Raw genomic sequence first — 26,410 nt, 5'->3', positions numbered from 1 at the left:
ATGTGCTATCATACCTGTCAGACTGTGTCATTCTCATCTGATATTATAGGCTGTATCACATATAAACAAACCAAGTCATTTAATTCAGCTTACTGCTAACCGATTCTGTTTTTGGGATGAAAACTGATCAGTGCCAATCCTCCAAACCCTTCATCATTCAGCAAAATGTCTAGAGAAGTTGCAAAGTCCAACTGAACTAGAACATACAGCATTTTAATGTATCAAAGGTATTTGATTAAAATCTAAGAACACAAGACTGACACCATGTCCTAACTGGAAGCAATGCAAACAAAAAAACTGCTCATCCTGGTTCCATTTTTGTGAAGTTTTGCCCACTTCCTTCACCTCCAACTATTTTCTTTGGTCAAAGTCAGTGTTGATGAAACAGTGTTTCTGTTTCCCCTCCAGTCAGCTGTCAACATGGACAAAGACAGACTACGAGGTTGAGAAGTCGCACATCTTATGTGATCTCCAGCCGCCTTAAGGATATCCACCAACAGGACGAGGTTTGGAAGAAAGTAAGAAAAGCAACACACACACACCACCTTTGCTTTGTCTCTTTTGTGAATCAGAACTCCCAAAAATAATTGAAAAGAAAAAAAGTCCATTCCCGCATGCACTTGTCACCTCTGCATTGATTTATTGAAAAAGTGCACTTCACTGGTAGCCACTAGCGCTCGGTTCACTGGTGTTCACTTCATTGCCAGTATAGCTGCTCAAAAACATATCAAAACAAAAATACTGGAAAGACAAAACTTATTTTAATTTAAATTCCAATGAGCTCATATTTTCTGTATTTGCATTTGAAATTTTGTAGTATTTTGCCAATAAAATATATATATTTATGACATTCCTCCATGTACCACTAGAGGGAGTTTGCTCACTTGCTGAATGTTGAATGTTGCTAACTTGCTCACAAAGACAATGCTAAATGCTAATGTTAAGGAGGTACAGTGTTTACTGTTTAGTTTAGTGAGTCAGCATGCTAATATTTTCTAATTAGCACAAAACATATGGTGCAGCAGAGGCTGATGGAAGTGTTGTATTTAGAGTTATGTTTTGGGCTTTTTGCCTTTATTAGAAAGGACAGCTGAAGAGCAGAGAGGAAACGGGATGGAGAGAGAGAGAAAGAGGATGACACCCTCCATACGTGGGGCAGACGCTCCACCAGCTGAGCTACAGGGTCGCCTCAGGCTGATGGAAATGTTATCAGACTCGCAGGGATTTGGTCATAATCAAATGTCTGCAAAGTCAGAAAATCACCAAAGTTATTACAGTTCATCCTGAGGCAGACAGGAATGTTTGGACCAAATTTTATAGCAATCCATCCAATAGTGTTGAGATATTCAACGGAAAAACACAACTGTCAACTTCATGTAGCTAAAGGAAAAGTCAGAAGAGACAAGGACGCATCAAGTGAGGACAATTATATATGTACAAAACTTCATGCCAAATCCGTCTGGTATCTATGAAGATATTTCAGTCTGGACCAAAGTGGTAGACCAACTAAAAACGGCTAAAAACAATTTCAAGTTTAAAGATTGCAAGCATTATATTGAGGTCACAGCAATGGCGTGAAAAGAAACACAACACAGCCGATGAAACACCCGAGTTCAACTCACGTGACCTTACAAACACCATTCACCTCAAACTTGCTGATCAACCTGTTGGTCGGCTGCCGTCTTGACGGCTTACGGCAGATTACCAGCGCCAGAAGGCTGGGGCTCCCCGTCCCGCTATCGTACGTACTTAAACAGATTAACCTGTCACTTCTAGTCACATGCCAATCCTCAAGCCTTTTAAAGCTGCATCTGGAGCGTGCTGGGGAGTCCTTCTGTCAGGCCAAATATTTACTCACAGGAGGGTGGTTTTGTGGAGGAATGCTTCAACACCTGTTCATTCATTTTATGGTTATTGAAGTCTTTTAAATGGCAAGAAAAAATGGAAAAATGCCCCAATATATATATATATATATAAATATATAACAATAATAAGCCATGACAAGTCCTCCACTGTAAGTTGATCAGCTGTTTATAACTGTCAGTTGTCTGTCAATGTAAAGTGAAGCCTGTCATCCTGAAAACTTGTTGTCAGAGTAGCGAGTATTTTCCAATGACATATCATGGTCATTTTATGATTTATTACAGTAAATATATTACACATTTCTTCTTTAATATCAGTTTAAGTGTACGCTATATAGAATACTTTTCTGATGAGAAAAACAAGCCAAATATTGCTCTCTCCAACCAATCTCTATAGACAAAATCAGTCATTTTTACCTTTCTGAACCCAGGACTTGTTGGTTTATTGCTGCCTGGATCTGTAACTTTGTTTGTGTTTTTGTGTGACTTTGGAGTTTTCCAGGACTAGTTTAGATTCACCAAAGTCGCACAGTAACACATATAAACCCTACAAATTGAGGCAGCAGTACACCAACCGCTCCTGGGTTCTGTGATGTAAAAATGCCGATTTCGCCTATGGAGTTTGGTTGGTTTGGAGAGAACAATATTTGGCTCATATAACAGCACTTTCCTGTCAGAAAAGGCTGTCTGACAGCAAAGTAAAGTGGTAAAAATATTCTTCTAGTGCTCCTGCTGCTTCTCCAAACCTCTCTTCTATGTAATACACTGACTATTGATTCGTACCTCATATAACCCCACCTCAGAAAATCCAAACTGTCCCTTTAGTGCATGGTGTTGATCTTGAGAGCTCTACTAATCCTTATTCTTTGTAACGTCCCTCTTTTACTGACCACCACATACCAACACATCATCAAACTATGGATGCCTGCGCAGGACATGCCGTCTGAGCACGTGATAATAGCTTTGGCATTCATGGAAAATACTAATGTCTGCGTCTGAGTTTGACAATTAAGTGAAAATGCTTCACCGGCCTGACATTTTGCTGTTGTCTCTCCCTGCTCTCCCCCAGTCCCCCCTCAGTATGTTTCCAAACTGAGACGTGGGTGCAGGCCCCGTAACTTGACCTCCCCACCTCCTCCCCGCCCCTCACCCGTCCTCCCTGCACTTAGATACAGTATGACACTCCTGTGGGTTCTCATGGACACGCTGCCCTTTGGAAATTCCCCAGCTGCAACCAATACGACCCCGTCGTGCAACACCAGCGTCCACTCGAGACGGTATCACTGCACAGGAGCGGGATGAATTATCACCGCAGCTTTGATGTGGCGGGCAAATTGACCACGGGGTGCGTTGCCACTGCCAGGGCAGTATCATGTTTAGCCCCCGTCAGCAGATTCAATTGAAAAGCATTGGTGATTTACTGCAGGTCTGAGCTTAAATGCATCTTTTTCAGCCAAAATGCACAAATTAAAGAAAAACAAACTTCATAGATTAGATCTCTTGGCCCAATTAGAGCATATTCACTCCAGTTAGATTAAATTAAGATGAGCAGACATTCCCTGTGACCCCCAGAGACTCTAATCTCTATATCTGTCTAATTAGCAACAACTTTGCTGAAAAGCCGCCACAACACAGATTACATCCCGTTCACTGAGCGTTCTGTAAATCCACTCAACTTCGACATTTCAGTGCATCTGTACTCTGAACAATGGGGTTGCATCTTTGCAGAAATGCAGAAAAACACAATAAAATGCAGAAAAGTTTTTAATGAAATGCACTGTTTAATATTTAAAACATTTATAATGCCAGACTAAACAGCTGTGATTTCTTTTTAAAGAAACATATTTTGTATCTCAGTGTTTTCTGGTTTCTACATTTGCCACACAGGTGATGTGAATGCTGATGAACCCTAACACACACACACACAGATGCAACCTTTTTCATTTGCATTTTTGCCTCCAAAATAAATGAAATCAATACTGTGGCTTTGGACATGCACACACACACACACACACGTCTTCACACACACAGCCCTCTTCGGTCTTACCTCTTGCAGCGAAGCTTTAGCCCACTATGCTGTTGTGCCTCTGCAGTGCCACTGGCTGTGCCTTCAGCCTGCCGGCTCAGATGAAGCGTTATCCTCAGTGTGAATGTTTGCTCTGCTCTCCTCCACCGCCGTTAGCGTCCCTTTTCTCTCCTCTGTCGCGTCCTCAGCTGGCCTCGCGTACAATCCAGGTGGTCTGATAGGTGGGAGAGAAGAAGAAGAGGAGGAAGAGCGTGTCCGGACAGACTGAGGGAGCTGCTCTGTGTGTGTGTGTGTGTGTGTGTGTTGAGTGTGTGTGATGATGTCTGTGGCTGGGGACTGTAAAGACAGACTGTGTGTGTGTGTGAATGTGTGTGTGTGTGTTTGTGTGTGTGTGAGAGAGAGAAAGAGAGAGCAGAGGGGGAGAGACACGACCTGCCATGCAGATATCAGCCCTGTTGCGGTTAAATTTAAACCACCCTCCCTTCTGACACCTTGAGCCACACACACACACACACACACACACACACATGCACACATGGACGTAAGAGCTCTGACGGTACCATATGGCCCTTGACAGAAGACTGAGCCCTTGGGAGTCTGTGACTGTCCCTGAGGAGAGGAAGAGCGAGGGGGGTCGCGGTGGCAGGGGCAATATTTGGTCAAGGAATTTAGATCTTTTTTTTTCAGTTTTTGGTGGGAAAATGGGAGAAAAAATGACAATGAACTGCTACATTGTGCATTCTTATTACCCTGTGGTCAAAATGGTTGCACGCTTTATATCACTTAATATATTATAGCTGAAAAACTAATGTATCTGATGCATGTGATCGCTGGAGTCAGAATGGAAAGTTTAAAAGAAAAAATATCAAATTCAGTGCAGCAGAATGAGAGTCTTTTAATTCGATACAGTCTTTCTTAGCTAAACCTGGTGTCTGTCTTGCCCACAATACAACTCAAAATTTGGGTGGTAATAACTGCTAACCAAGCCTCAAGCAGAGATGAGGATTAGCCAAAAAGGCAGAGAAAACGCACTGCTTTAGAGAGGCGATGCAATGCAGACAAGAGTTGACAGGGAATCTGACATCAACAGCCATAAAACATGAGTAGGTTCTTTGATATTACTCCACACAAGAAGAAGAATAAGGTTTACGGATCATATTTTATGGCTGCTCTGCCTCAACTCCATGTGATTTATGGAGGCTACTAATGGATAGAGAGCTTTACTTGTTGCTAAAGTAGCTAACCACTAGCCGTGCAGCTAAATTTAGCTGCCTGCACATGTTTTTTCCCCCAAAACTCTTCCACCTAGTCCTGCCCTACAGTGCTGCAACTGGCTGCTACAACTGTGCAGTGATTGGCTAGTACTTGTTGCTTCAGCGGTAATTGCTGGAAAGGCTTTCTAAGGTTAGCTGCACAGCTAACTTAGTTAACTAGCTAATGGCAGCTAGTGGTTAGCAGCAGGTAGCGCTTAGTCACTCTAGGAGCAAGTAAAGTCCATCAGGTAACTTAAATATTAGAGGGAAACCCCGAAAACATTTCGTCTATAAAATATTATCAAGTTTCACTGAAATCAGTGGGTGTTAGTGGTAACTCACTGCCTCCAATCATTTCATCAAAGAGAAAGTGGCAGACAGGAAGCAGTTTTGATCACGCCAGTAGGAGTAATAGCTGCTTGCCACCCATGTGAATGTGCGCTGCCACACAGATTTCACTGTGCCGAACTTCTGGCAGTTGCCAACTGTCTTTGGTTAATCAGATAGAAGAGGGCATCGCAGAAATAGTTTTTCTCTTTCTAACTTTTACTAATTAGCCACTGACTCAATCTTATCACTTGAGGTACTTTATTAAAGAGCCAAAAATGTGTTATGCAATCAAATATGTAGCAGTGCTCCCTAATAAGTCCTGTAAACAGTTTTTAATGAGTAGAATCAGTGGAGATCCCCTTTAAGAAAGCCCCTTCAAATCATTGTATCTTCACCTTGGAGCTGGGGTGGGGCTGCACCAAAAATAAGTTACCGACACTTTAAGTGCCGACCGCTGCTCCGGTTTGAAAAAGTGGGTTAGATTGTGATGCAGTGTGAGGCAGGAGGGTCACAGACGGTTGAGTCACAGGCAGAGTCTTTCTCTGAGCAGACGTCAGCGCTGTAATAGAATTATAGGCATTGTTCAGCTTCAGATGGTATGAAGCAGAGCTAAAATAAACTGCTTTCAAATGAATTACTTTTCTATTCAAAGTCAGACTTTTTCTGCACTAAAAAAAAATATATCAGACCATGGTAACCAAATAAGGATTGACCTGCAGATACGTGTGAATGTGTGCTGTTTTATGTGGGGGTGTGTGCGGGTGTGTGTGTGTGTCTGAACTGAATTGCGTCAAGACTCAGCCTGAAAGTCCTCCAGCTGTCAGTGGTTCCTCTCCTTGACACGCTGCCATTAATCTCGCGCTCAACTCTCTTTTCTTACTCCTTCATTCACTCAGGTGTGTGTGTGTGTGTGTGTGTGTGTGTGTGTGTGTGTGTGTGTGGCAGGAAAACCTATGTGATTGTGCCCATGCTGATTTTAACCTGGGGAATTGGTGAGAGTTGTGGGAGAAAGGAAAATGTAGTTCTGGTTAAGTGAATTTACTCTGCCCTGGATTTTCCCTCCACATTCAAGAAGTTGAACCAGCAATTTTTCCAGCGGTTAACTAACTTCTCTGACTTTTATTCATTATTTTTATTATTTTTGTCTATAAACTGTCAGAAAATAGTGAAAAAAATCCTGTTCTTGCTTATTTACTCATTCATTTATTTTGCCATTTGTGTATTTATTATATCTTGCTTTTATTGATGCTTCTGCTATTGTGCTATCTGCTGTATCACTGCAACGTTTCCTGTGGGATTTATGAAGTTTTATCTCATCTTATTTTGTATACTCCACAAAAATATAAACGCAGCACTTGTTCTTGCTCCCATTTTTCACGAGTTCTCTTAAATTTTGTTCACAAATTGGAGAACCAAATTTGACAGACATTTTGTGTCCATAGAAGAAGTCTTCACTTCAGCTCATGAAAAAGGGGGGTAAAAACAAAAGTGTGTTATTTCCCTCAGCAAGAGGTGATGTGATGAAATATGTGACCAACAATCCAACACTCAGAAGGATATAGTTTACTGTCAGACATGTCATGACAAATAAATGCATCAAAACTCTGATCTGTGGTGTTTTCCCCCCCAACTCTCACAGTGTATCAGGCTGTGTTTTAAGGGTCCAGTGTGTAAGATTTCAGGCTCTATTGGCAGAATATAGCAGAAATAGAATATAATATTCATAAGGTTGTTTTCATTTGTGTTTAGTAACCTGAAAATAAGAATCTTTGTGTTTTTATTACCTTAGAATGACATGTTTGTATCTACAGATGGGGCACATCCTCGATGGAAGACCCAGTGTTGCACCGCACCGCAGGTTCTCAGTGTTGCTCGGAAAGGGAGAGTGAGGTGAGGTATTTGTAAACTGCAAGCTCACCACTAGGTGCCACTAAATCCTAAGTGCTGGTCCTTTAAAGGTGCAGGAAGCAATTCTTGAGAGAGATCGTTGATTGTTGAGTTTATAAAGCCTGAAAACAGAACAAAGAGAAGGAGAGAAAGTCTCAGATCTGATGAATTACATTATACTAAAAGATTATTATGGAATTTTTGCTCAGTGAGACCAAAAATAAACTGCCTACCCCAGCTAAAAGCTTATAGATTAAATGTGCCATGAGTACAGTACAAGACAGTAGATGAGAGGGGAAATGATTCAGCGAGGAGAAAACGATGCGATGTACTCTTTAAAAAACAAGGCTTTTTCAGCCTACAGTGGAATATGGGAAGTGACTCAGCTGTTCTGACTGCAGCTTTAATGAAAAGCGACGCACACCTACGCAAAAAAATTGCCTCAAACATATTGGATATGATGGAGCTCAAATGAAGGACTGACTCTACGTGACATTATATCAGCAAATTAAAGCCTATAATAAGAAAATATAAGAGTAAGAAATGGTGTATTAGGGATTTGCAAAGCACTGTAGTGGTATATAAAAGTGCTGTATTGTATCTGTGTGTGTATGTGCATGAAACTGTACACTAGCCAGAGATAATAATATGCCTAAGCAGGCCAAGAGTATTTAGGGTTTTATTCTGACACCTTCTCTCCTGGCACTTGGATGCACATAGTTGTCAATCCTTGTTATATATGCTGTCATTCTATAGTGATTATAGATCTGCTAAACATCTACAAACTGCAATTTTGCATTTTCACACAACATTAAGGGCCATTCCAGAAAAGATAAAACTTACTCAGTCGGTTAGTGAGGATGAAAAACTGGTGCAATCATGGGGGAGGACTGTTATGGAGTTGAAGAGCTCCTTTATCACAGGAGGAAGCAGAAAAATAGAGGATATGTCCTCGAAATCCTGAATAACAAGGATTTAGCAAAGTGTTATAGATCACATTGAGAATGGGTGGTATTTATGGCTGGTCTTAACCTCAGCAGAGCTGTGATTTTTTATTTCCCACTCAATGAATCAACGCAGCCAATTAATTTCATGACCTTGCAAGCAGACAAAACAGTAATTACGGATATACCAGTGTTTTCTGACTCAAAAATTTCTACATCATGGGGAGTCTAGTCCTAATGAGCGACCATATTGTTAACATACTCGGATTGGATTTTGTGCTGGACCAACTAAAATAAACCAAACAAGATGTAATGTAACCACTGACAGGTGACGTGAATAACATTGATAATCTCTTCACAGTGGCACCAGCCAAGTGGTGGGATAAATGAGGCAGCAAGTGAAGAGTTAGTTCTTGAAGAGGCAGGAAATATGGGCGAGCAAAAGGATTTGAGTGACTTTGACAAGGACGAAGTTGTGAAGGCAAGACGACTGGGTCTGAGCCTCTCCAGAACAGCAGGTCTTGTTGAGTGTTCCTGGTGTTCAGTGGTTAGTACAAATTGCTGGAAAGTGCTGGCTGTGACAGAGAGGTGTCATATGGGGCTGTGTCACCTGTCAAGCGGTGGGATATATTAGGTAACGAGTGAACAGTCAGTTGTTGAAGATGATGTGTTTGAAGCAGGAAAAATGGGCACCAAATATGATTTAATGGTTTGACAGCTGGGTCAGAGATTGTCCAGGCTGGCAGATCTTGTGGGGTGTTCGCAGGAGTGGTTAGTACCTACTAAAAGTGGTCCAAAGAGGGACATCTGATGAACCAATGAAAGGGTCCTGGGTGCCCAAGGCTCACTGATGTTTGTAGGAAGTGACGGCTTGGAGTTAGAACCGGGCCATGGAAGAAGGTGTCCTGGTGTTGACAAGGTGTCAATCCGATTGAGCATCTTTGGGACTTGCTGGAAAAAGAAGGCTGATTCATGGAGGCCCCGCCTCACGACTTACTGGACTTATTAACCCCCCAGGCAAATTTGAATGATTAACATGTTGTGTCTACAGGGACTTAACATGTTTTTGTGGTGTGACAAACTCATTTATTGTGCTTTATATTATCTTTAAAGGATCCGTTGCCAACATCTTGATGCCAGATATGACTGGACACCTTCAGAGGTCTCGTGGAGTCCACGCCTCGACTGGTCGGAGCTGTTTTGGCGGCACGAGGGGGACCTACTCAATATTAGGTAGGTGGTTTCAATGTTGTGGCTGATCGGTGATATACTTCTCTCTGACGGATAAGGTTTACAGCATGTGGATAAATGTTGTGCTGATACATTTCATTGGCAGCTCTGTCAAGCATTTTAAAAGCTGTGGAGTAATGTAAGTAGGTACTAATGTGTAATGAAACTGCAGGCATGTGCGGTGAAATTTCATATCTAATGTAGTCAAAAATACATGTAAACCTAAAAGCAATAAAACAAACCCGAGCTCAGAGAATTTATGTAGGAAAAACTGTGTTGGACCACTTGTTTGAGAAAAGGGAAATTAAATTTGCAGCTTTAAGTGCAATAATTGATCTTCACAGGGTGGTAGTATGACAGAGAAAAAGTCCCTGGATATAAACAACTAGACAGAAACTAGGCCTGAGATTAGACGAATGACTGACGGCACATTAGTGGGAATTTGAGCACATAACACAAATTATTGCGCAGACATTTCTACGGGGCAAGTCCTCGGCTTGTCTGAGGCATGTGGTAACTTTACACTGGTCACTAATCACAAACATCACAAAATTAACCTCACCGACAGCTCAGAGAGCGGCACGACAGAAAGTGCAGGCCTAGAAGTTTCCAACTAGCCGTCTCTCATCACTTGTGAGTGGGTGTATATGTGTGTGTGTGTGTGTGTGTGTTAATGATTTAGACATGTCTATACTGTAGCACGTGTATGTGCACATGTGCTCTGAGTATCCTGTTACTTTACTCTCATTCTGTTCATCGACTGCCATATTCAGTCAACTAGTTTGTTTATTTTGAGACATTAGGTCAGAAGAGATGAGTACAAAGATACGTCAAACATAGAAACCTATACAATACATTACCCTGGACCAATCTATGAATTTAGTAAAAAAAAAAACTGTGTATCTGCAGATTCATTCTTGACGTTGGAAACAAAACAATCTCACCAGAAGTAGCCGTTCTTGATGTTCCTCAACAGAGGAAGATTGTGTGACACAACTTAAAGCTCTTATAGCTACAAAATGAACCCTGTGGTGAGATTTATTTTCTTAGTTACGTCCCATTTTAGATCTGGAAAATCACAGTTGATGTTCCCTCAAAACCAAAACTGGTTTCTCAATGAATCGGAAAACAAATATTTTTTTATTATGAAAGGAGTTTTGAGTCTCAGAATAAGCAGGTTTGTGTTCCAACCCCTACAAAAAAACATATGTCGTAGAAAGTCGGTGATATTTTCTGAAGCTTGGTGAGTTTGGGGCTCTTTTGGAAACACCAGTGCCTTGTATTTCTCAGTTGACGGTACGTCTGTCAGACTTTCAGGTGACACGCTGTGGGACGCAGTCTGTTTTTCCTGTCAGGTCTCCTGTTAACATGAGTCTTTAGCTGGAATATTTTTTCTGAAAAGTAGGGTTGGGTATCAGTCTCAGTACCTTTGAGGTATCAACTGAAATAACCCAGTACAAAGTAGTATCAAAGCTTTACCAGTCAAAACAAAATATGTCGTCCCTGCAGCAATCTATGACTAGATTTATTTTTACTTCTCCAGGTTTCTAAAGGTAAACTAAACTAAACACCTACTGCTCCAAAGACCCACTGCTCTAAACGTACGTACTGTACGTAACTCAAGTGACGTAACTTTTGATTAGTATTTCCATTTTTACCGTGATGATAACTCTCTATTCTGATAAAAGGCTAAAAACTGTCCTTCAGTCTCACAGTCGTGACACTTGTTCGTTGTCCATTAGTCTCTCAGTAAGTCCGAACACCTGTCTCCATCCAATCCTCGCTCTGTCTTACATCCACAGCCAGCAGGGAGCTGTTTTATCAGTCCCTTTACGACCTGTCTGCTTCGCCTGCTCAATACGCTACATGTCGAAGCAGCTGTAAATGGCCTTTTTGGGACACTTCTCTCAGCACCAGAGAGCTTTTACAGGACACAATGGCCGGTGTGGATTTGTTACGTGTCACTGCATGTGTGTGTGGGCTTTCAGAGAGAGTACGCGATTGTCTGAATCGTGTCTGGGAGGCTTTTGATGTCAATTAAAGTGGGGTTTGAATGGGTTTGTGTATGTGCCTGTGCTGCAAAAGTGATATGGGGTCACTTGGGGTTTTTAATTTCAAAACATGTGATATAACATCCAACATGAAAAGGAAAAAGTCCTTTTGTACCTTGATTTAAATAATCTTTTATATAATAGACTTGACAATGTGAATTAGCTAGTTGAATATTTCATTAAAATTAAGCTCCATATGGAGCTTGGAACCTCGGTCAGCTTTCTCCTTTTCCTGTAAAAGCGACATATCTTCACACGTCTTAAGCTAACTAATGTTAGTAAAATGCTATCTTACTAGCTGGCTAATGATTGATGTAGATTCATTACCTAATTAGCTAGTGTTACTAATATTAATTTCATATTATTTCAGATGTAATGTCAATTTTACAGGTCCCTTATCTAAGTCCAGTAAACCTGACAGGAGAAAGTTGACTGAGATAAGTTTGCTCACTTGCTACTGGACCGCAGAGTGAAAAGGGGCGGGACATAGCAAAGGCCAATTGCTGCACGGAAGAGCACTTTAGGTTTAACAGTCCATTGGACTAGATTCTGTGAAATAACAGTGTGTTTTAAAGTGGAGAGAAAATGTAATATTTTAAAATCTATAAGGACATTGCTGTTCAGATAGATTTCCAGTGACACAGTGGACCACCTGCTTAACATTTCCTCCCAGTGTAAAAACAGATACATGGTCGAAAGAGACACTTACACCGGAGAGGAATTGTCGGTATGAGGAAGATGAGAAAAGTCATATATGAATCTGATTTTTATTGAGGAATGATTTGTTACCTGCAATGTAAAACCATGCAAATGTTTTCCACTTGGCAATGCCAAGTCAGTGTCATAAAGCACCAATTTATCACACACACAAAGATACTCCCTGACCTCTTCCTCCTTCCTCTCTCCCTCGGCATTATGGGAGCGGGCAGTTTAAAAACAGAGGTATTTACGACTCAGCACTCTCCTCTAGTTCCTGGAGCTCCACAAACATGTGGGACTGGCAGTGTGACACCAGCAGCCCAGTTTAAAGATAGACAGGTTGGCTATCTGGCTATTTTGTATCAGGGTCCATCTGTCTGTCTACACACCTGCCTGTATATCTGTCTGTCTGCCTGTCTGCCTGTCTTGTGCTAAATATTTTCCAAGAGAACTATGAAACTCACTCAGCATATGTGAAACCTTGTGACACAACTGTGACTGAAAGGAAGAAAAGTACACAACATCTACTTATTTAGGCTTTGACAGCAATTACACTACTATTACTTTTGCCATTTCAATTAAATTTGCTTTTGGCGTTGAATGTGTTTGTCCGCACTACTGTGTATCTAACAGTGTTGATGTGATTCCTTCTGGCTACAAGTAACTAAAATGTATTTTGTTGTAGCTGTTTGAGGCAGAGCTTATCCACACCCAGCCTGGGTACTTTAATCCATAAAAACATTTTCAGAATACTAACATTTTATAAGACGATCAGATGTTCGAGTGTATAATTTAAGTCTGCTCAGTAACTAGTAGCTGTAGCTGTCAGATCTGTCAAATAATGCAAGTGGGGTACAGTATAAAGTAAGCAGGAGTATGAAATAACACAATGGAAATACTCAAGTGCTTAAAATTATACTCAGGAGTACAGTGCTTGAGACACAAATCACAGTTTGGTCACATTTATTATTATAATTATTATATTTTTTTCTACGATACACACACTGTTTGCACTTTTTAAAAAAAAATCTAAGTGGAAAAAAACTGTTTGCACTACTTTTTAAAAATATTTGTGCACTAATTTGCATGGCATACTGTCTGTCACATTGTTTTACACTTTTTACACTTTTTTTTACACATAGTATGTTTAAAAAAACACTGAGAAAACAGATTTTTGAGTTTCGAATCAAACTCTAACTTTTAAATTTTCTCAACTTTTTCATTTTTACAGCAAGACTTTTTTTTTTTACTTTAGTTTAAATTTTATTGTGCACTTTAATGTACCCTGTTCTCACATTAGTATTAGTATCTTTATCTTCTCTCCTCTTTATCTTTTTCCACCTCTTATCTTTTTTCCTCATATCTTTACTTCGCTGCTGCTGTGAGACTGAAATTTCATCACTAGGACAAATAAACAGCTACCTACCTATTAGCAACAGCAGTGAAGAAGTCAGTTCAAAATAATGGTAGTGATACAGTTTTAGTATACAATTTAGACAATAAATGTGTCATCATTTGCTGTTTAAACTATGCAAAAAGGTGCAAAATGTAAATCATCTTCCTGTTTTTGTTGGTTATATGAAACATGCTACTATGCTTTCCAAAACCTCTATCTGTGCTGCAACTAAAACTAAAAGAATATGTCGCCATCTTGTGGTCAAAAAGAGCAATCAACCGACTGTGAACCACAGGTGAACACAATCATGCAGCTCCACCCCGTCAAACACAGGGAGTGTGAATTAAAACAACCTGAAGAGCTCTGCAGGGTTTAACTGCCAAGGCTCAAAATAACCTCAGAGATGTCGGACAGATATTTAGACAGTCGGTACGGTAACATCACATCAGATCGACAGCTCCACAGAACTCTTCCTCTGATGTGCGTAAAGAGGCACCTGGATTTTTGTGATCAAGAGACAAGTGATGAGAACACGGAGGTACGTTCAGAAACATGCATTATTTTATTGCTCCTTTTCATCAAACTTTATCTTATTGACATGATACATAATCATCTCACTTCCTCAACAGGCGGGTAAAGATCAAGGTGACAACAACCAAAACAGTCCTGTGACAAAAACAGGTACAGTCTGCATGTTTTAGTTGACCGATTGTGTGAGTTTCCTGAGAATAAACATTACTGAAACATACATGTGGATTTAACCAGATCTCAAGTGTTGATCTTTGGTTCTGTGACATTGAAAGTGATGTGTGAAAGCTAAAGTTTAATTGTGAAGCTGTTTATAGATCTTTTTTTTGGTGTGCTGGATTTTTCCTGCATTTAATGTTTTCCTTTGATTTTTCATTTCGCTCAGAGCCAGATGACCCTTCCTCCATGCTGAAAGGGATGACGGGGTATCAGCTGACCCCAGGTGACTTGGAGTTTATTAAAAAGATGAAAGACGAGAAACTCATCAAAAATCTGCAGGTATTTCTGTCTTTCTGATACAGTGTTGCTGCTTTTTCCACAGCAATGTTCTTTAGTTGCACCTTAGGTGCCCTGATACAATGGGATATCTTTTCTGTCCTCAGGCAGACCTGGAAGAGGGGCAGAAGCTGTTAAAGAACGAGATGAAGGCTGCAGAGCTGGTGTTCATTTCCAGGGAGGATGCACAGGCTGAACTCAGAAGGGTGAGTGTTTTTGAAGGAAGCTAAGACATGTACTGCTGTGGGCAGAGTCAGCAGCAAGTTCATCAGTTTAGGTGATGCTTTATCGTGCTGTCAGACAGCTTTTTACAACAGGAAACCACTCTTACAGAAGCCAAATATTGCTCTGTTTTGCCAAACCAAACTCAATAGGCAAAATCAGTCATTTTATCTTGAAGAACACAGGAGTTGCTGGTCTACTGCAGCCTTGCCTGGTTAGTTAGATTCTGCTATTGTTTGACTTTGGTGTTTTGAAATGTATGTTCAGATTCACCAAAGTCACACAAAAACCCAAACAAACTAACAGATCGAGGCAGTGGTAGACCAGCAACTCAGGTTTTCTTTAAGGTTAAAAGTACTGATTTTGCCTATGGAGTTTGGTTAATCTGAAAAGTGATATTTTCCTTCTATAACAGTACTTTCCATATCAGAAAAGGCTGCACGACAGCAAAGTTAAAGTGGTGAAAATGTTGTAGTATACGAACACTTAAACTGACTTATTTTTTCTTTATTTTATATATTTTGCTGCTGACTCTGTCCACAGCCGTACATTGCTTATCTTCCTACACTGAGACCTGGTTCCAGAAAACATGACTAGGGTGCAGGTGAAAATAACATTTCAGTCTTTACATTGCTGAGCTGTTATCATGTTTAACTGTGGCTGGAACAGCTGTTTCAGAGCAATGAAAGCAGTTATTTGATCGCTTCGAGAGTATTTACTAATCACAGCACCCGCTCATCTATACTGACCTTCACTCAGCCCCTTCATATATTGTTGCTGCACATATATGAGCGAAACTAGAAGGTACGCAGTCCTGACAACTACCTTGCACTTAGCAATTATTATTCAGATTTCAGCTTAGGGTGCAAAATATTAAACTGAGGGTGCATGTCTGTGCTTTTGCACACTCATAGCCTGTTTAATTGCAGTCAAAACCGGGACAATTTAGTGTTCTACAGGTATTTGTTGGGACTCAGGACACCAGGATGGTACGGTTTGACCACTGACTGACTACCTCATGCAACTCAACTTGAAAATTATCAGAACTATCTGTTTAACTCAAGGTTTCAAAGACTGTTTTTTTTCCAGCAGCAGCCACTTGATGATTCCTTGAAGATGATACCAGGGCACATCTGACCTTTAACCATCATAATAACTCTCCCCGAATGTTCAGGCTGGTGTCTGGTACAGGCATTTTTACGAGCATTTTATATTGCCCCTGAAATAGAATTATTTTCCAAAAAATGTCCTCCCCTTCAAGGTCGATGATAGTAAAAATATGAAGTAAAAGATGATGGATCCTTTGAGATCAGTCCTCTGGCATTTACAGTCTGTTAGATAACAGTGGAAATTTACAAAAAAACGTGGAAGCTGATGACGTCCAGCAAAGGTTAGGATGCAGACTGGGTCCACAACTTCAAACACAAACCCACTGAGCCTGCAGACTGGCCTTGAAAAACATACCAGTATATCCACTAATCATAAACTTGTGTGAAAATCTGCAGGATTCTTGCATGTTAAGTGTTGCGTTCTGATAAATCTGTTGTTTTTCTGTCAGCTTCCTTCCTGTGAGGAGCTCACTGAGTGGGCAAAGGTGGTCCTGGAAATTACCTCGCCACTGGCTGACCTCACAGACGTGGATGCCAAGACTCTTCTGGCCATGGTGACAATAGACAACAACAAAAAAGTCTTGGATAAAAAGAAAATTGAGCTCAATCGGATGGCAGCGATGGTGGCAAACAAGTAAGCTGTGCGCACACATCTTGAGCGACGATCAATGTTGCATTTAATTATGCCAGTCTTTTTGCTTTTCTCCCTTCCATTTATCACTTGGTTTCAATTCAAAAACGAACATAAGGGCAGTCAAAACAAGTTTAAAGTGCTGGGTCGACATCAAAAAAGCAAAGCCAGGAGTTGGATGAAGAGATCTATACCACTCTCAAGTCTTATCTGAAATATGAAGCCACTGCCAGCCGCCAGCAGGAGCTGTATATTTAATGTACAGACATGAAAGTGATATCAATCTTCTCATCTAACTCTCAGACAATAAACATATTTCACAAGATGTCAAACTATTCCATAAAAGGATAGTTGAGTCTATTTGAAGTGGGTTTGTATGAGGTACTTGGTCATAGTCGGTGTGACACCTACAGTAGATGGCGGTCAGCACCAGTTTGGAGAAGCAGCAGGAGTGCTGGTGTAGGAAGCTAAGCAATGTACTGCTGTGCACATCCAAAAAAAACTGTTTAAGTGTATATTTTCACCACTTGACAAGGCAACCCTCTCTGATGACAAACCGCCATTATATCAGCAAAATATCTCTCTCCAAACCAACCAAACTCCACAGGCCAAATCAGTAATTTTACCTCCCAGAACACAGGAGTTGCTGGTCTGCTGCTGCCTCGATCTGTTAGGTTTTTTTTTTATGATATTGTGTAACTTTGGTGAATTTGAACGTATCCTTAAACTCTGAAGTTGCACAATAGCACAAACAAACTGACAAATTAAGGCAGCGGTTGAGCAGCAGCTCCTGTGTTATGCAAGTTAAAATGACTGATTTTGCCAGTGAAGTTTGGTTGGTTTGGAGAGAGCAGTATTGCTTGTGTATGGTTTCCTGTAAAGGCTGTCTGACAGCAGGGTAAAGCAGTGAAAACATTCTAAATATAGTGTGCACTTCAACAGATACTGATTTTTAAATATGTTTTCCTTCTGCCTCTGCTATCTATCTACTGATAGGTAATACACTGACTATGAATAAGTACCTCCTACTTTAAAAAAAAAAAGTTCAAACATGCAAAACGTGACAGCTGACAGCAACATTTTTATGCAAGAACTTAACCTGACAACACCAGTTGCTTATTGGTTGTTTTCCTGGGTTAAATTTCATCAATGTCACCGATGAATGCTGAGAAAATTGTCCATATATGCTGCGTGTGATGTAATAATTAATAGCCAAGGAAAATGTCGGGTGAAATGCTAACATGGATTCCTTGACTGTGTAGGAGGAAGGAGGAGGCTAAGGCGCGAGAGCGGCTTGAAAAACAAATTGCCAGTGAACAGGTAAGAGAGGCTCCAACTTTTATTACATTTTTTAATCGATTATTAGTGATTTTCGACTATTTTTTATACTGTTTCAGCTAAAGATACAAGGGTTAATGAGCCAGTTATCCAACCTGAAATCTGAACTTGCACAAGAAGAGGTGAGAATCTGATTTTGTTTGCTTTTCACAATTGGCTGAGTGGGCAAAAACAATATTGCATGCAGTATCTTAAGCATTTATTGTACCCTAAAGAAAAAAACTGTGTTCACAGGAAGCCTGTAAAGCCCTTGAAATGCAGATCAGCACCCAAGAAACACCAGAAAACAAAGTGGAAGCAGAAAACATGGATACCCCAGAGGAACAAGCCACCAAAAGCCAAGTGAGACGTCGAGGGAATGCAAGAAAAAAGGCTGTTGAATCTACCAAAAAGTTGCAAGACACAGCAAAACAAAGCAAATCAACGAGGAGTAAGCAGACAGGCAGTCAGAGCAGTGAGACTTCGAGGACAAAGCAAGAGTCAGGAGCTGCAGCAGAGAGGCCGACAAAATTGATTAGAGGAGCCAGAGGTCCACAGAAGAAAGTGGAGGAGAGGGAATTAAATCCACAGGAGCCTGAACAAGCTGTGAGAGGTCGAAGAAAGCCTCCCGGAGCAGCACAGACCACAGCCCCACAGCCGAAGAATCAAAGTAAAGTGAAAACTGGGGAAGCTCCCTCCTCGCGCAGCAGACAGAAAACCGCGGCAGCTGCAGATAATGGTGGAGAGGAGGCAGAAAACGCTGGTCTGAGGAGATCCAAGAGGATAGCCAGCAAGAAATAAAAATCACAAAACTCCCAGGCCCTCTCTTTCAAAACACTGAACATGCCTTTATTGTCATGGCATTATAATGTTGGACCTTAACATAAACTCCTGAGGCGTTTCGGCAGCAAGCCTTTGTCAGGGAGTCAAGACTTTTGGCTCTTTTGATGAAGGCTTGATGCTGAAATGTTTCAGGAGTTTATTTTAAAAGGACAATTCACCCATGGATCAAAAATGCATATTTTTCCACTGACCTGTAGTGTTATTTAACTAGCTACATAGTTTTGGTTTGAGTTGCAGACTTTTGGAGATATCAGCTGGTAGAGACGTCTGTCCTCGCTCCAATATAATGAGACTAAATGGTAAAGTCCTGTGGTGCTCCAAGAATCATTACGGTTGCTCAGAATAATCCACAGACCTTTTTATGAGCAGTTTCCCGTAAGAAATACTTTCTTTCTGCAGCAGAATCTGCAGAAACTCCTTCCTCCCAATACAAAGAAAGTAGTTCCTCCATAAAACTGCTCACAACAAGGTTGGTGTGGTGTGAGGCTGTCCCTCACGTGCCTGCAGACTTAACCCTGTTGCTTTAATTCCTACAATGTGTTGACTGCACTTGTAAGAATCCATATCAACTGTTTATTTTTTAGATAAAAATAAAATGAAATTTTGACAGTACGAGATCCTGTGTGTTCATTGGTGAATTCTTTTCGCCGGTCTGAGCTATTCATCCAAAACTCCTTGATACAAAAACAACACCTGATCATAGACTCTGGAGGAGCATTAAAAACATTTTTAAATCAACCTAGGCATTTTTAATTTAATATTTGGGTCAAGTTATTTTTTCTTTTGGGAATTAATCATGTATTAAGCAAGACAATGTACAGCAACTATTATTATTTCAACAAAATATTGAATAAAAATGATTTTGTTCATTTAAAAATGATGTTCCTCCAGAGTTGATGATCAGAACTGTGTCCATAGCAACGGTTTATTCTTCATAGCAAAAGTTTGCTATAAAAGAAATAGAAGAACAGATCTGATGCTCACTGAACATTATCCTACATATCCTACATGGTGTCTGGTTCTTTATTTTGACATATTCTTGATGAAAGAACGCCCTTTTACCAAGCTCTAATTTGACTTTGACAAGACATAATTTGTGCATGTAGTTGGTTTTTCTCATCAATATACATACTTAACACACCCATTTTAAAGTCAAAATATATTGCTGTGGTGAGAACATTGTTAAATAATGTAAAACTTCTGTCTGAGTCTGAGGGGAGGTCAGAGGTCTTGTTCAGCCACACAACAGCAGCATCAGCAGTGACTCAAAGTTTTTGCTGCATTCCAAATCGCTTATTTTTTCTGCTGCCGTGACAGTCTGTGCTGTGGCATGCAGTATGCATACAATTATGACATGCTGCTTCATCATAACACGGCGCCTCGGACATTTCACCTCTTGCTCGTACATCTGTCACAGTCTGGAGCGCAGAATATGAAGTTAGAAGAAAAAATATGCGATTTGGAACACTGGAAGATACTGGATGTCACTTACAGCAGCTTGATGCTGAGGTTTATGGGTCAGAATAGCCAGAAAAACATGATGGCTTGCATACTGCAAAATGTCAGTGTATGCAGTAGGACATCCTGTATTTAAACATACTCTGTATTGGGACTTTTTTTCTGGCGTACTAAATAGAATGGCGGGAATATGGGTAGTGGAACGCACCCTTACCCCCTGTCTCAACCACAAGTGAGTCATGACATTTTTCTCTTGCATGTCTCACGCAACAGATGTGCTTCAAAATCAAAAATACATATTTCCCCCTGGCCTGTAGTGCTATTTATCCATCTATCTCATTATCCATCCTGCCGTCTCTCAAGTATAATGGCACTAAGTGCTCACAACAAGGTCTGTGGATTATCTTGAGTAAGAGACTAATTTTGAATTTTTCAGATTTGTTTTTGGTGTTTTGAGCAACACAGACCGAGAGCCATTTATTCCTATTACACTGGAGAGAAGGCAGACATCTCTCAGTCGATATCTCCAGAACAATCTAGATGGATAAATACCACTACAAGCCAGTGAAAAAAAAATACACTTTCTTGATTTTGGGGTGAACTTTTCCTTAATCTATGCATCAGCTCCATTTGTCTGGCATCACAGATGAATGTAGACACAATCTGAAGCATTTCTTTAGCCTTGAAGTCTGTTTTTTTGGTGTTACGCACACAAACACAAGGTTTATGCTAAAAGTTAAAAGGCAATGAGGCTAACTGTACATTTACTGCTACTAGACAAGTTCACTGCTAAACTTTAATCCCTGCTCTAAGCACACCCATCGTCTTTTTTCTTTTTTCTCTTTTGCTCATGCTGCTATTAGCTAGCATTAATGTCAACTAACATTAGCCAAGCTAGCCTACTTTTAATATAAAATATACTTTTTTCCCAGTGCATACTGATGAAGCTGTTTACATTTCCACTGTTACCAAATAATCAAATTCATTCAAGTTGATGGTTACGTAGCGAGTTAACAGGTAGCCTAATTGACGTCGAAATTGGTACTCGTAAATGCTGTGAATGCTCAGATTTCTGTGGGATTATGATTTCTTAAGATAAACCCTGTTTCTGTGTGAGCCAGCAGACATGTCAGCACACCTCATCTCTCTCTTTCACTGTCACAGTTGGAAATGAGTCACGAGCGCTGCTGAATCACTGCAATTTCCCACAAGTAATTCTTGGACGACCGAGCAGCAATTTGGGTGTAACGTTGTTAATCTTGCATTAACTCCCAATCAATCGGTCTGAGCGTGGGGAAGAAGAAGAAAAACACCCCGCACTCGCTGTCCGTGAGGCTGGAGTGGGAAAAAATTGTGCTGACAGTTGGAATGTTTGGAGGCACCTTCTTATGTTACAAATTAAGTTTGAACTGACGGTCAGATTTGTCCGTCACTTGCCAGGATTTGCTTCACAGCCTTGACAACTGGAGTAACATCTATCTTAACAGCTAGACTTCTATTATGTTTTTCCACCTTGGGTCCTGATCCTTGACTTTTTCCTGCAATCTGGGAGGCTCATTTTCAGTCTTGACTGTAATCCCCAGAACCTGACGAGGGATTTCCCTTTTTCCCCTCGCAACTATGCGCACACACATCCCTGATTGGTGAGATATTTGTCTGATGGTCAAGCACGACGACCCGGCCAAGACCAAAGTAATACAAGCACATGGGCGGGAGTCATGGATCCATATCCTGCCATTAAGTTTAATAGTCTAATATCTCTCCAGCAAACTCATCGTGAGCATTGAGTTTATTCTAGAAAAGGGTTCAGTTTTGGCTGCAGAGAGTTCATCACCTCTTTTTCTCTTCCTTGTTATTCCTGCATTATTTCTGTTTTCTTCTTCTGTGGCTCCGAGTTTCTCTGCTCGTGTTTGCCAGACCTGGAACCCTGAGCTGCTTTTCACAATCGAGGCATGGGAACATTACCTCAAGTACGTCAATTTCAGAAATCAGATCTTGTTTACGGAAGGAGTCCAAGAAGCAGACTGCCGGGATCCCGGCCCAAGGAATTGTGGGTCATGGATTATATACAAATTGCTCATGTCTTTCGCCCTGTGGCTGGATAAACTTCCTTCTGCATTTAGGCACTTAAGAAATTACTTCTCAACAGTTTTCCTATTCACAGAAAAGACATCCATTGTATCAGTAACCTCATTATGTTGTTGTGTAGTTTAGCACATGAAAGGCAATAAATAGAGAAATTAAAAGCTTCTCACATGTGTAAAATACTAGCTCATAATAGTCTAGAAACTATAAGACCATAATGTTTAAGATTTTATAGCATGCCTTACTGTGAATGAGCACAATTATTCTTTTTTGCATTGGTGCATTTAGTGTAAGCCACCACCAGGGGGCAGTGCTGTGAATGTTAGCCATCTACTGCACACCATTGCCTTGACAGAAAACCTGTTTGGCTTCTTCATGTTGCATTTTGGGGTCATAAGACCGTTTCAGATTGCAGATGTGAGCAGATGTTTGACTTTTTAAACACATTTAAATCAAGATAACATGTGCATGAATCTCTAGCAAGCAAGCACAGCTTTATTTATGTAGAATATTTCATTACAAGTTGACAGACAGTGTGCTGCACAAAGCATGAGCCATTAAATTTGCATTCAGAAAAAACTATATGGAAAGTTTAAAAGAAACAGATGCTTGCAAAAATACATGAGTTAAGGGGAAAAAATAGTAAATTAAGAAAATAATCTAAGAAGGTAAAATAAAATAATTAAAGCCAGGAGTTGACCAATAAAATTATACAGGCATTTGAGGTAAAAGAAATAAGAGTGTAAACAAAATATAATTAAAATATAGAAGCTTAATTGTTGGTGTGATGGTGATGTTTTAAGTTCTTTTGATGCTACTTTATTCTAACTCATTTCAGGGAGAACTACTGTACTTTTTATTCCAGTTTTTTGACAGCTTTTGGTAATTTGCAAATTCAGATTTATTCATACGAAACTTATGCAGTTTTTATATCTTTTGTTATAAATACACAAAACATGGATAAATATAAGTAGAGCTGAACTGTTCATCCATTTACAGAAACTCTTGATAAACTGTTCATCCAGTGATTCTTATTTCCTGCTGTTGCTGGTGTCTTGCTGTCTTTATTCTGTACATTTTATAACTCGATAGGTGTCAAAACTTAGACTTGTAGCAGAGTATTTTTACACTGCATCATCAGTCGTTCTATGTAATCGGAGGATCTGAATTCTTCCTCTGCTATTCTTTTTTTCCTCTACATTCCTTTCCATTTGTTATGGTTCTTGTTATTTGTCTGGACAGGACCATGCTCAGTAATAGAGATGCATTTCGATGGAAGATAATAACCCAGGTCAGTGTTTTTGTTGCAGTACTCAATGGACACCAGTACATTTTTTTGGTCTGATGGGGCAAAAGGAAGCTGATTGAGTCACCGGGGTGTTTTCCCACTGACTAGGAGAGAAGTGAGGAAGAATGGATCCCACAGTGAGCTCTGAGAGGCAGAGAAACTTAACTCGACTTATTTCTTAAACCAAGAATGATCAATTTTTGCCATTTATGATGGTATAAAACAGCATTTTGTGATTTGTGGGTTGGAACCAGGAGAGCAAAACATGTAGCCATACATGTAATGAGAATCCAAGGTTCATAAAAAATATTTGCAAAAGAGAAAACAGATTGTTATCGACTGCAAACAAGGGAATTACAGTGTAAGCATGTTCAAACATAACATGCTTGTTTTCATCTAAAATTTGCTCAACAGAAGTTTAATTTTTCTTGGTTCTGAGGGAAAAACTGCATATATCTGAGTGGGCTGATTCAATCAAAAGACACAAATCTTCCAAAAGAAAATAGTATAATTCATGCAATAGAGGACTAACATCTGTTTAAAGCACTAGCAGCAGAACGTCTTTGGTGTGACAAAGTTATTTAGTTTCAGACTCTTTGCGTGCCGTCCTCAACCATCTGTCCTCCCCTGTAACGCTTCTCTGTTTGGCTTGGACACCGAGGCAAGACGGTCCCCAGTCCCCTGCCAAGGAAAACCCTGTAAAAGTATATTAGTGAGAGCGAGGGCTGAGACCAGAGGAGGTGAGGCCTGTGACACATGTACGAGCCGCCGGGCCAAGTCTAGCAGGGCAGGAACACGTCTGCGCCGGCTGAACGTGTCCAAATCTCAGTGTGGAGGCAAAGTGTGAATCCTGCCACTCAGTTCTCGTCCAAAACCGAGACAGAGAGCACTTCACCTCTTTATTGTGGTTTTAGAAAGAGCAGGGACGACCGCAGACACGAAACAGCTTTGGTTTAATCATTAGAGCGAAGAGTCTGAACCACATGATCTCTAAATAATGTGACTTCCATGGAAGAACACTGGCAAAAGTAGAAAGCCATAACTATGTCTAAATGTTTGATTAATTTGGAGGTGCAAAAAGATAAACTTCAACACTTTCCCAGCAGCTTATTAAAGGGATAGTTAGTGTATTATGTACAGCAGATTAAAGAGTTTGGAGAGTACCAGTCCAAGTCCAGCAGCAGGATGTATTTAAGCTCACAAAAAGAGGTCTACCTTAAAAAATCAATATCAGTTTAACTGCTGGTATATGAGCCAAATGTTGCTGTCTCCAAACCAACCAAACTCCATTGATAAAAACTGCATTTTAAGTTGCAGAACACAGGTGTGACTGATTCATGCCACCTTGATTGATTATAGTAGTCTGTGTTATTGTCTGGCTTCGTGTTGTAAAGGATTAGTTCAGATTCTCCAAAGTCACACAATAACACAAACAAACTAACCGATCAAGGCAGCAGCAGACCAGCAACAGCCAAGTTCGGCGAGGTAAAATTACTGATTTTGCCAGTGGAGTTTGGTTGGTTTGGGGAGAGTGATATTTGCCATCAGAAAAGCCGGTCTGACAGCAAGGTAAAGTGGTGAAATATTCTAAATATAGCCTACACTTCAACTAATATTGTTCAAAATAAGTTTTGCTGCTAACCCTGTTCATTGCTGAGCTTCCTACACCGGTACTCCTGCTGCCTCTCCAAATCTGGGACATGCAGATCGCCATCTGTAGTTAATGAATTGACAAGGTATAAGTATCTCACACAGCTCCACTCAGAAAGTTCAACATTCAGCAAAAGCAGAATAAAAAGAGCAGCACATTTGTTACTGAAATCAGACTTTGCTCTGCGGAATCCACCAGGAAAGGCGAAGACAGGAAGGAAGGGCGTCTTGTAGGTGTTTCGGAAATCAAATTGAACAATAAAATCCTGTAGCAGACTAAACATTTGGACAGTGCCTGCATATTGGTGCATATTGGTGGGAAACAAAAAGGTTCTTGAGCTTTGTTCGTGGCCCCAAACCCTTTTTGACAAACAAGCATCCAGCTCTCTCAGCAAAAATGAGGGAAATTCAATTCCATTCCATTTTTATTTGTTCACTGCCAAATCATAACAGTGTTATCTCATAGCACTTTTCATATAGAGCAGGTCTGTATGTATAGACTGTATGCCAGCAGTATATTGCATTAGTCTATACAATGTTTTTTGATGAAAATGTTGCATATTATTTCTTAAATGCAGCTGTTTGTTCTTTTAGAGAGAATACATCACCCAGTTTATTTAATACAGACACAATAATAGATTCAAGAGAAGCTATTCCTCATCAGCAGCCACCATTATAGTTTTATATGATTTTTTTTTAATCACTGAATCTTTATTTTTAACTCGGAAGTGCGTTTAGGTAGCCAAGTAAAACAATAGGGTAAAGGACACAAATAACCCCAATGAGAAACTTGAATAGATAAGAATAATAATAAAAAAACTTAAAAATAATAATAAAAAAAAAGGTGTATGAATCAGCTAAAAGAGGAACATCTGGAAGTAAAATGTGATACAGTTAAAGATTCAAATTGCTGATCCCACAAGGAAGCACTGAGGTAATGTAAGAAAATAAAAGTAATAAGAGCCTTATAAATAAATCAGACTCCAGTTCCTTTCATGTCTTGCAGAGAGAGAGGGCCACTGAACCTTAGCATCCAGGTCAAATGCTTCAACGGTCAATAAGGATGTTAGATAAACAGTTGTGATTGGCCCGATGAGATCCGGGGC

The 26,410-nt window shown here is 40.3% G+C and overlaps 2 protein-coding genes across 2 annotated transcripts in view; one reads left to right on the top strand and one right to left on the bottom strand.

Moving 5' to 3' along the window:
• The window catches only part of filip1l (filamin A interacting protein 1-like), a 98,738-nt gene extending 94,447 nt beyond the window's left edge, over nucleotides 1-4,291 (bottom strand). Inside the window, exon 1 of the mRNA XM_084713659.1 lies at nucleotides 3,910-4,291. The gene's annotated coding sequence lies outside the window, so the exon portion shown is untranslated. The remainder of the gene's footprint in view (nucleotides 1-3,909) is intronic.
• Nucleotides 4,292-14,069: 9,778 nt separating this feature from the next.
• LOC146304578 (uncharacterized) lies at nucleotides 14,070-19,296 on the top strand. Its single transcript, XM_084713710.1, has 8 exons — nucleotides 14,070-14,216; nucleotides 14,308-14,359; nucleotides 14,592-14,704; nucleotides 14,809-14,907; nucleotides 16,482-16,666; nucleotides 17,926-17,983; nucleotides 18,061-18,123; nucleotides 18,236-19,296. The coding sequence occupies exons 1-8, from the start codon at nucleotides 14,082-14,084 to the stop codon at nucleotides 18,779-18,781; spliced, it is 1,251 nt and encodes a 416-aa protein (XP_084569836.1). The 5' UTR covers nucleotides 14,070-14,081; the 3' UTR covers nucleotides 18,782-19,296.
• Nucleotides 19,297-26,410: the final 7,114 nt, after the last annotated feature.

The sequence above is a fragment of the Lutjanus erythropterus genome, chromosome 24, assembly GCF_056507025.1.
Source record: "Lutjanus erythropterus isolate fLutEry1 chromosome 24, fLutEry1.hap2, whole genome shotgun sequence".
In the NCBI taxonomy this organism is placed as follows: domain Eukaryota; kingdom Metazoa; phylum Chordata; class Actinopteri; order Lutjaniformes; family Lutjanidae; genus Lutjanus; species Lutjanus erythropterus.
The sequence above is the reverse complement of the archived record's forward strand: the minus strand, read 5'-3'. Positions and strand labels throughout refer to the sequence as shown.